Here is an 11,145-nt window from a genome sequence, read left to right as displayed (position 1 = left end):
CCTTCAAGATCTGTCAATAGTGCCATTGCTTTCACAGCAACTTAATAATAAATACATTCATGCTCCTATGGCAAACATTTTTCTCCTTTGTTTTCAATTTGTGTTACATTGTTTACTTTGTTAATTGTAGGTTTTCTAGTGGCTAGAATTTGTGTTTTGTGTTAAGTGATAACAACAATATTTACAATGGACATGTAAGAAGTGTCGTTACATTATCTCTGTTGTCAATTTTAAAGATATTGATATTAAATGTAAGAACCCAAATACATAGGGAAAACGTGTGTTTTGTCATAACTGTCTTTCAATGAATGATAGAATAGAAGTTTCTTTCTGTTCAATTCTTGCAGAAACTGTGGATTGGTAGACAACATATTGCGATAAATTTCAGAAAGAGCGTTCTGAGTGGTGCAATGATAAGTATTTAAGCACATGTCTTTTATCAATAGTCTTTATTTTACATTATAGTAGTTCAGAAGGCGTGGCAGCAAACATAATGTCTACCTCTGATGACAAAGTGTCTGATGTTCCTTCTCGGAAAAGAATTCAAGAAGAGAGGTATACAACATGATTGTGATATGATTGTGAAATGATATTTAAACCACTTAAATATGTTTTGCGGGATCAATCAGTACATTTATACCGTACCAGTATTTCTTCCTTAACTATGGGGATTCATCATATTTTTTGTTCTTTATTTTAGGCAATTATAGAGTTATCCTTAATCGATCTGTCTGTTTGTCAGTACTGTCCGACAGTAACAAATGGATCTTGCAATAATTAAAAAAGTACTATGAAATATTTTCATTAAACCGGATACATTTAAATTTTGAAATTATAGAAATCATTTAATTTCATACTTATGTAAAGTGGCTCTGGAAGCAACTAGAGAGGTGCCCCCACACTCCACGTTTTGTCAATCTTATGACTCTAAGTCAAATATTTTTAGGCTACATGTGCCATAAGTTCAAAACTAAAATTTTTGCCAAGAAAAGGGCAAGAACTTTACAAATACTAAATAAATCCACAAGCAAACCCCAAGTTGCATACAAACACATGCTGACCATCATTCCTTTAAACTTTCAGGCCTACAGATCAAATATTTTTTGAGCTATGCATAAACAAGTTGGAAATTGCAAATTTATACTTAGTCAAGGGCAATATTTCTATCAAAACCGAAAAAAAATCCACATGCATATCCAAGGTGCATAGCTTAACAGTGATGTTGATCATTATTCCTGTAAAGTCTAACTCAAGCTCTTATGGAACAAATAATACAACATAATGAAACGGGTTTTACTAATTTTAGAGCAATAACTTTACAAATACTGCATAACTCCACAGGCGAAACTCAAGGTGCACAACTTCACATGCTGATCAACATTCCTGTAAGGTTTGTTGACTCTATGTCAAACACGTTTAGAGCTATGTGCGACACAAGTTGAAAATTGCTAATTTTTACAAAGTTAAGGTCAATAACTCTAATATACTAAATAAATCAACACGAAAATAAAATACCCAGGTGCACCCAGATTGACCGACGGACAAGGTTAATCTAAATGCACCCACAAAGTGGGGGCACACAAATATTTAGACTAAAGCAAAATTGGTGATAATGTTTTGAAGTTGTTAACAACACCTAAGTTTAATTGGTGATAATGTTTTGAAGTTGTTTACAACACCTACGTTCGACCAAATAGTTTCCGATTTATAACTTTAGAACGCTTACGCCTAGGAACTTCAAAATTAATATGATGATTGTTCATAACCAGTAAATGACCCTTATTGCTTGTGGGGTCAAGGCGTCAAAGGATAAGGTCACATTGATGTTGGTATTGTGATTTTTCATCATAAATAGATGGCCCCTATTGATTTTAGGGTCAAGGGGGTCAACGTCACATTGAACTTATAGGTAAAAACGGTTTCAGATCAGTAACTTTACAACCTATGGGTTGTTGCATTAAATTAGCCTGTAGAAAACCCCTATTGATTTAAGGGATCAAGTGATCAGATGTCAAGGTCTAATTGAACTTGTAGGTAAAACAGATTCCAATCATTGGTCAAATGTAAATTTCATATAGACCTTGTAGGTGAAAAGGGTTTCCGATCAATAACTTGACAAGCCATAGGCCTTTGACCCTCATTTTTCGTATGCTTATTGGTCTTGGCAAGAAGTTGACCACTTTTAATTTTAGGGTCAACGCGACAGAGGTCAAGGTCACATTGACCTTGTATATCAAAACGTATTCCTATCAATAACTGGACAACCCATGGACCCTTGACCTTCAAACACAGATGAATTGCGTTTTGTCAAAAGATGACTTCAATGAAATCAAGATCACATTGATTATATCGGTAGAAAATGGGTCTTTTACCTTCAAACTTCACAGGTGCATTAGTCTTGGTCAGACGATAACCCATATTGATTTAAGGGTCAAAGTCACATTGACCTTATACGTAAAGACGGTTTCCAATCAATAACTCAACAACTTAAATTGCATTGGTTGATATTATTACTAAAATACTTTTTGCATACACATTTCAAGGTCTAATGTAATATGACAAATAGGCTGAAGTTCAGGAAGCCTACATGATTCATAAAATTTATGCTTATGTTATTTTGTAAGATTTGTGATAACTTTGTCATAAAATTGTTGCACAAAACCTTTATAGTCACAACTACTTAGTGACTAGTCATGAGTAGTAGATAACCCCTATTGAATTTTCGGTCACTAGGTCGAAATTCAATCACAATGACCTGACGACATGACATGACTAATTAGCTTACGATACGGGCATACATGTTTTCAAAAAAGCTTACAACTTTTTCCTTATTCCTTTTATGATTATTACCTAAAATTCCGTAAGGGAAATTGTCTGCGCTGTAAGAATAATAAAAGGGGAATTGTCAGAGTTGTCAAAATTAATCTAATGGGAATGGTCGCATCTGAGAAATAAATGGTATGTAAACTTATGTATGTTGAATTGCTTAACTGTCATTTACTATTACCATGCCTTTCATGACCTTTTTTCAAATTAAATTGAAAAAATTCTTCCACATCAAATAGATAATAACTAAATTAAATTTTTCCCCTAGGTTAAACTTTTTTTTTCCTTTGATAGCATGTTTTGTTATATTGTGTGCTTTGTTGATTGGTGGTTCACTTTTAAAATGAGAAAAGGTTTTGAGATAATAGCTCGTATGTAAAAATGACAGTATGTCAGTATTTATGAATTCTTACATAGGAAAGTAACATTGTAACAATGTCCAGATAATTTTTCTGAAGTTGTATTAAAACATAAAGTTTCATTAACTTTCAAAATAGCAATGTTGTTTAAGTTTTTAATCTTATCAACTGAAATAGATTTCTTTTAACGTGCTGCAGTTAGATTCATTAAGCCATGCATTATATGTGTATGTTGTCTTAGGTTAGAGACCGGAAAAAGAATAGCTTTAGAAAAAACTAATGATCAACAAACAGCAACTGATGATGATACTGAAGATGAGGGGAACGAAAGTTACCACGATGAAGAGGAGAACAGAGTAAGTTTTTAATTCAATAGTCTATGTGTATTATGTAATAGAAAGAGCATCGAAACACGAGGCTATCTGATTTGTACGCGGGAGCATAGCCCCCGAGTATTAATCAGATTGTCGATGTTTGATGTTTTTCTCTTTTGTATCATAGTCAAACAAAAAACACATTCCTTTTTGTCACAATATGAAACCCCAGAAAAAAAGGAACCAATTGACGAGCATCTGAATATGATATTTCTGTTGCTGTCCTTTTCTCAGCCGTCACAGAGTTTTGCATTGCTTCACAAAATGGCCACTAGAGCTTTAAACAGACAGTGTTTGTCTTGCCTTCACAGTCAAAATGATGTACAAAAAATGGCCGCCAAACTAAAAATAGAAAAAAACTTGTCCGGTCTTAACAGATCAAATTGCTCGCAGGATTTCGACAAAACTTTACAGGGATTTCAGTACCAGCTATAGTTCGCACTCCACTTCGCTGCACAAAATAGCCACCAAAAACTCATAATTTAAGCAGTTTGCAAAACATTGTAAATCGAAAACTCAACGTGATTTACAATAAAACTCCTTTTTCACCTTTCGACTCTACTATGTCTTGTTATCTTAATGTTTTTCTATATTGCACATATGTTTGACCAATAAGGTAAATTAATCAATATGTTTTAAAAAGATTAGATTGTACTGTATATGTTTGGTTTTTTAACCTTAAATATTTAGTTATTCTTATCATATGTTGCGTTTGTGAATTGCTTACATCTAATTATCATTAACTTATATCATTTGAATTCTTAGATCATTTCTCAGACGATGTTTTTTTGTCTACTTTGATATCAGCCATTTTGAACATGTAAATCTCCAATATTAAAATGTGATAGAATAAAAAACATATTTAAAAATGGTGAGAATGTACTGTGTACGATTAATTATAATAAAGAAATTTATTAAATTTTACCCATGAAATATGGTGCTATATCAGTCAAATATATTTCATTTTTGTAAAAAATAAATATGTAATATAAATATGAAAGTTGGCGGAGTCAAAACTCATATTTATTTTAGGGACTTCTTTTGCCAATTTGTTTACAAAATTTGATAAGTAAAAAACAAATTGTTGTTAAATTTTATTTTTAAAACTATTTAGAATGATAGAAAATGGTCTAACTAAGAAACAAATCCGAACACCAATATTTTTTATTCAGTCATTAACGCTGTACAGCCGTTTAAAGAGTTGTTTACGTGACGTCACAATGTAGCGCTAAACATTGCGTGCAAAACAGTAGGCGTCATCTATAAATGATAAATATATTACTGCGTGCTGTACAATTGCAGTTGCGTAGCAAGCAATGCGATTCGTAACCATTTATTTGATAATGAAATTAAATAAAAAGGTTATTTTTACGTTCTTCGGGAAGTATAGTATATACGATCACTCAACAAGATAAAATAACACATATTTTCACTCGCCGTTCCGGCTCGTTAAAATATGTGGCATTTTATCATGTTTCGAGAAAATATATTCCATATTTCCTCTTAATATTTTTCTGCGCAGCTTAAAGTTGCCACCAAAGCTAGAAATTGAAAATCTGGCTTAAAATAGAAAAATAACTTATCACATTCACAGGTTAAAACTGTCGACGTTAATTCGACGAAACTTCACTGGAGTGATTGGTATATGTTATACGTTATATGATATATAATTACATAAAAACATAAAATCCTTGTCAGGCTGTTACAAGTTAAGTGGTGTTGGGTTTCTCATTCCGCAGTTTCATACTAACAGTACTCACATGTGAGACTAAGGTCTTGAATGTTTAAACTCTTGTTGTATTTTTTTAGTTTTGTATCAAAGTTTTATTAAATATTCAGTACATATCAAACTTTTAAAATGCAGGTGTTTCAGACATTTATGGATAAAGCCAATCTAATACAGTACACAGATGAATTTGGAGTTCTCCAAGGTCTAATGAAGTATATAAACGAAAATATTCAAATCTGGAAGACACGAAAATTGAAAATTGCCATCATCGGAAATTCTGGAACCGGCAAATCGAGTTTTATTAATGCAATCAGAGGACTCAAGCCTGATGACGAGGGTGCTGCAAAAGTTGGTGTTACAGAAACCACAATGAATAAGCAAGAATACATTCTTCCGAAAAACAACAATATCAGTCTTTGGGATTTACCTGGGGTAGGGACACAAAAATTTAAGAAAGAGGATTATCTAGATGCCGTTGATTTAAAGGAGTTTGATGCCTTTATGATAGTGTCTGCCACAAGATTTTCAGAAAATGACGTATGGCTTGCCAATGAGATCCTTAAACATGATAGCAACATATTCTTTCTTCGGACAAAAATTGATCAAGATCTAAACAATGAGAAAAGTGATCATCCAAAGGAATACAACAAGGATGATTGCTTACGAAAAATAAGAATGGACATTGTTAACAACCTTAAAAAATCTAAATTTTCCCGAAAAAGAACTGGGGTTTATTTAGTCAGCTCAAGAGAATCTTCCAACTTTGATTTCCCAAAGCTACTGTGTAGACTGAACAAAATTGTGAGTAAAAAAAGATTTGCCCTACGCAGAGTGTTAGAAAATCATTTAAAAGGCATTTTGCAGCAGAAACAAAAAGTGAAAAAGGGTCATTTTTTCTGGAAAAAAGTAAATTTGTTTTTTGACAAAAACTCTTTGTATTCCTGTACACGTTACATGCACAAGAACTGCAAAACTGCATTTTCCCTTGACGACAATATTATTCTACAGGTCTCTGAACAGATAGGCTTGTCGGTTCAGGTACTAAAGACCAAAGAATTGAAATATTTCAATTATTTGGAAAAAGAAAAATACAATAACATGCACTTATTAAATTCGTTTTTAGGTAGCCTTCGCGTTTTCAAGAGTCGGTTAAATGCCGTGTGTGATGTGTTGGCTGAAGATGAAGAGAAGCTAGTACGTCTACTACTGAACCATTTAGAGGAGCAGTTGCGGCCATTTTAGAGGCACAATTTATTGTTTAAAAATCCTGTCCTCAAGAATATTCAGTGCGCTATGTATTGACGATTAGCAATTATTGTGAAATATGTGTACATCATGTGGATCAACTTTTAATGTCAGCGGGAAAAAACCTTTATTTTCATTTATTTCATTTTTCAAAAGCATATTAAAACAATCATTGACATGAACATTTATAAACGTAGCTGTTTCAATAAAATCCACATTCATTTATTCCAAACCCAAAAGGATAACATCATAAACTAAAAACAACTAACAAATAAAACAAACAAACAAACATTTTTCCACTTGAATGAGAAAAGTATATATACAATAATAGTTTATTCAGCATTTAACATTTTACAATGTTTTTAGCATACAAAAAGATCATAGTTTACAGAAGAGTACATAATTGATTATATTTACTTTTGATACAAGAAAAAGGATTGATCATTTAAATATGAATTGAATCAGCTACACAAGGTTTCTCTTTATACATCCCGCGCATAAAATGATATTCTCGTGCGCTTGTATGTTAAACGTTATAAATACATAAAATAGATCTTCTATCTAGTAGTAAACCAACAAAATACGAAAAATCGCGAGTAAAACTAATTATAGATTGAACATGCTGTATGAACTGTTATTTACGCATCGCAATGGGAGTCCGTTACCCCGTCTCTATAAAATTTATATCAATTTTCGGGATTTTGGGACTGACGAAAACATCACCGCTTATATCATTTGAGCTGGTTTCCCCAAAAAGTATTTTAAAATTATCACGTAGGTCATTAAAATTAAGAGATTCTCGGTTGTCTGTGACAATTTTTATTTTTTGTTCAGGGTTTTCCAGAAATTTCTAGGATTTTTTTTTTAGTAGATCTTCTAGTATTTTGCCCTTGTTTATTTTGAATTTCCTTTTCGCGAATTTTGTAACTTTATGATATTTTGTTTGCGCGTGCACAAAATATGATAAACAAGATCAACAAGGAAAGGCGGCGTTCAATGAACGCACCCCCATACGACCCAGCAACAAGAACCAGTGGCAAGGAGCCCAGGCGGACCCCAAACAAAAACAGGACAGGGCACAAGACAGAGTTCCGTCTGATATCATCATTATCTCTGTTGGCAAGAAATTATTTTGGACGCTATTTAACTGCTTTTTTTGCGAAGTCAAACCATTTATTATTATTTTAGTGTGCATTAATTTTTTCTACGTTTGTTTTTAGAAGCAGATTTTAAAAGTCCCGATGAGAATTTTTCAACAACAACATCTATTGGTTCTATACTTAAAGCGTTTGATTATTGTAAAAACGTAATTTTTTTATCATTTTTTGTACAAAGACTTCTTGTTATCCAAAACAATTCTTTTTGTAGCTGTTTGACTAACGGAAGGTAATTATGCCCCCACTTTGAAGAAGAGGGGGTATATTGCTTTGCACTTGTCGGTCCGTCGGTCCGTAGACCAAATGGTTTCCGAGTGATAACTAAAGAACCCTTAGGCCTAGGAACTTCAAACTTGGTATGGTGATTGGTCATGACCAGTAGATGACCCCTATTGATTTTGGGGTCAAGGGTTTAAAGGTCAAGGTCACATTGACCTTGTAGGTGAAAACAGTTTCCGATCAATAAATAAAGAACGCTTAGGCCTAGGTACTTCAAACTTGGTATCATGATTAGTCATGAATAGCAGATGACCCCTATTGATTTTGGAGTCAAGGGGTCAAAGGTCAAGGTCACATTGACCTTGTATGTTAAAACAGTTTCCGATCAATAACTAAAGAACGCTTAGGCGTAGGTACTTCAAACTCGGTATGGTGATTGGTCATGACCAGCAAATGACCCCTATTGATTTTGGGGTCAAAGGTCAAGGTCACATTGACCTTGTAGGTGAAAACAGTTTCCGATCAATAAATAAAGAACGCTTAGGCCTAGGTACTTCAAACTTGGTTATCATGATTAGTCCTGACAAGCAGATGACCCCAATTGATCTTGGGGTCAAGGGGTCAAAGGTCAAGGTCACATTGACCTTGTAGGTAAAAACGGTTTCCGATCAATAACTAAAAAACGCTTAGGCCTAGGAACTTCAAACTTGGTATGATGATTGGTCATGACCAGCAGATGACCCTTTTTGATTAAGGGGTCAAGAAGTCAAAGGTCAAGGTCACATTGATTTTGTAGGTAAAAACGGTTTCCTATCAATAACTAAAGAATCCATACGCCTAGAGACTTCAAACTTGGTAAGATGATTGGTCATGACGAGCAGATAACCTCTATTGATATTGGGGTCAAGGGGGAAGGTCAAGGTCACTTTGACCTTGTAGGTAAAAACGGTTTCTGATCAATAACTAAAGAACGCTTAGGCCTAGGAATTTCAAACTTGGTATGATGATTGGTTATGACCAGCAGATGACCCCTATTGATTTTGGGGTCAAGGGGTCAAAGGTCAAGGTCACATTGACCTTGTAGGTAAAAACTGTTTCCGATCAATAACTAAAGAACGCTTAGGCCTAGGAACTTCACACTTGGTATGATGATTGGTCATGACCAGTAGATGACCCCTATTGATTTTGGGGTCAAGGGGTCAATGTCATAGTGACCTTGTACTTAATGACCGTTTCTGACCAAAAACTCAACAACTCAAGTTGCCTTGGTTGATATTTTTATGTGCTGTTGGTATACACATTTGAAGGTCTTATGTTATATAACAACTTGGCTGTCATTAATGAGGCCTATGTGATTCATAAAATTTATGCATATATTATTTGGTAAGATTTTTAATAACTTTAATTGCTGCACACAACCTATGGGGTCACAATAATTATAACCTTGTGACTAGTCATTACCAGTAGATACGAGATAACACTTATTAATTGCTTGTTCACTGGGCATTATAACCTGATCATATGACAAATTGGCTGCCGATCGGGGGCATACATGTTTTACAAACATATCTTGTTTTTGTTTAAATTATTTCTAGGTAACTTAAATGCTAAAGCCGCGTGGTCCGAAAATGAGTTGAAATCGAGAATTTCGAAACTCAATAATGATTCGAAATATTGACGGTTTAATAGTAAGTAAAAAAATCTGGAAACAAACAAGTAGTCTACAATACTTTGCCTTTGATGTGAACAGTAAGTGTAATCACCTGTATCGCGGTTGTGTGAAACTCTACCGTTTGCTATCGACAAACTGGCTGATATACACATATCCAGCAGGCGACGCCCGTGCGTATCAATCACGTGATGTCTGATAACTCGTTCTGGTATGTTTATTCGGTTAAAAAAGGGTAGTTTTCGTCTTATAGGCAAATCATCGGTGCGACTATGAAATTCGCCAGTTACGTTTATTTTGCCTACTTCGTTATATTTCAATATATCAATTTCTAAATTTTCAAAAAAATCAAATTCCTCCCGTTAGCACGGGGGAGGAAGTGTTACACGAAGGATGGAGTTCTTATGATAACTTGTTTGGAGTTCTTATGATAACTGTCACGGAGTTCCTGGAAAACGTTACGGATTTCTGTGGAAAACTTTTCTATATACTTAGAGAACTCGCGTAAAGAATGGTTATTTTTAACTTTAAATGGGGAGTTTGAGCTGCTAAATTAAACTTTGATAATTAAGCTTGCCCTACATATTGTATTATGTTTCCGAAAAAAATATTTTAGTCCATATTTCGTCGCCGTTTAAAAAAATCTGGTAGTTTTGAGAAAAATTTCCAAATTACTTGCTAATTCGTACATATTGACTTTTTCATTTGTGATCTTCTTCGTTGCTATACATAATCACCTAATTATAGTAGAGAGTTGCAAACATAAAGCCCGGGCTAATAAATGTATCCCGATTTTTCAAATGTTACGGAATTCTTGTGATAACTCAAAATATGTCCTGGAGTTCTTATGATAACTTTTGTTACTGCCAGTGTGTTTCTTGTGCTTAATTACGGCACGTTTAGGCGTATTTTATTAGTCAATAAGTGTGTAAATCATTATGAAGCATAGTACGCTTATCATTTGCACAAAAATTTGGTTATATAACGTTGGTTTTGATCGTGTTTTAGTTCCTAATTAAATTTGTGCGAAATCATATTGACATTATAAAACCCAATGAATGCACTAAATGTTTCTGTGTATACTGTTCGTCAACAAAAGTTTTATGTCATAAGTTTCCGCAAATGCAACATTGAGGCCATGTGGCAAAAATTAAAACACGATCAATGAATATATCTGGAGAAGACATGAAACTGCTTGGTGTACAGTCTACATAGGATAAACAGGTGCCTAAGTTATATCTTCAGGAACGACCGCCTCCGTGGTCGAGGGGTTTGAGTCGATGACTTCTAATCCAGTTACCTCTCTGGCGTGGGTTCGATCCCCGGGAGATGCTTTGGTAGTTTAGCACGGAGGAAGGTAGTCTAGTACTGGTGTAACTCTCCAGGAACGATGGAAACTACCCGCCCATATGACTAAAATACTGTTGGGAAAAGGCGTAAAATGAAACAAACAAACAAACAAAATTCTTCAGGAAAATCTGAATCAGCGGTCACCTGTATTCAGCAGTAACATGGCTTAAACCGCCAAGGAAAAAATATTTAAAACTTACACTTTTTTTCTCAGATA

At 34.1% G+C, this 11,145-nt stretch overlaps 1 protein-coding gene across 1 annotated transcript; it reads left to right on the top strand.

Annotated features, from left to right (window-relative positions):
• The first annotated feature begins 469 nt into the window (after positions 1 to 469).
• LOC132727930 (interferon-gamma-inducible GTPase 10-like) lies at positions 470 to 10,018 on the top strand. Its single transcript, XM_060713527.1, has 3 exons — positions 470 to 555; positions 3,427 to 3,541; positions 5,424 to 10,018. Exons 1-3 carry the CDS (start codon positions 494 to 496, stop codon positions 6,528 to 6,530), a joined length of 1,284 nt encoding a protein of 427 aa, XP_060569510.1. The 5' UTR covers positions 470 to 493; the 3' UTR covers positions 6,531 to 10,018.
• The last annotated feature ends 1,127 nt before the right edge of the window (positions 10,019 to 11,145 follow it).

The sequence above is a fragment of the Ruditapes philippinarum genome, unplaced genomic scaffold, assembly GCF_026571515.1.
Source record: "Ruditapes philippinarum isolate M1 unplaced genomic scaffold, ASM2657151v2 ctg2480_1_1_1_1, whole genome shotgun sequence".
NCBI lineage: Eukaryota > Metazoa > Mollusca > Bivalvia > Venerida > Veneridae > Ruditapes > Ruditapes philippinarum.
This window is presented reverse-complemented; position numbering and strand designations above follow the sequence as displayed.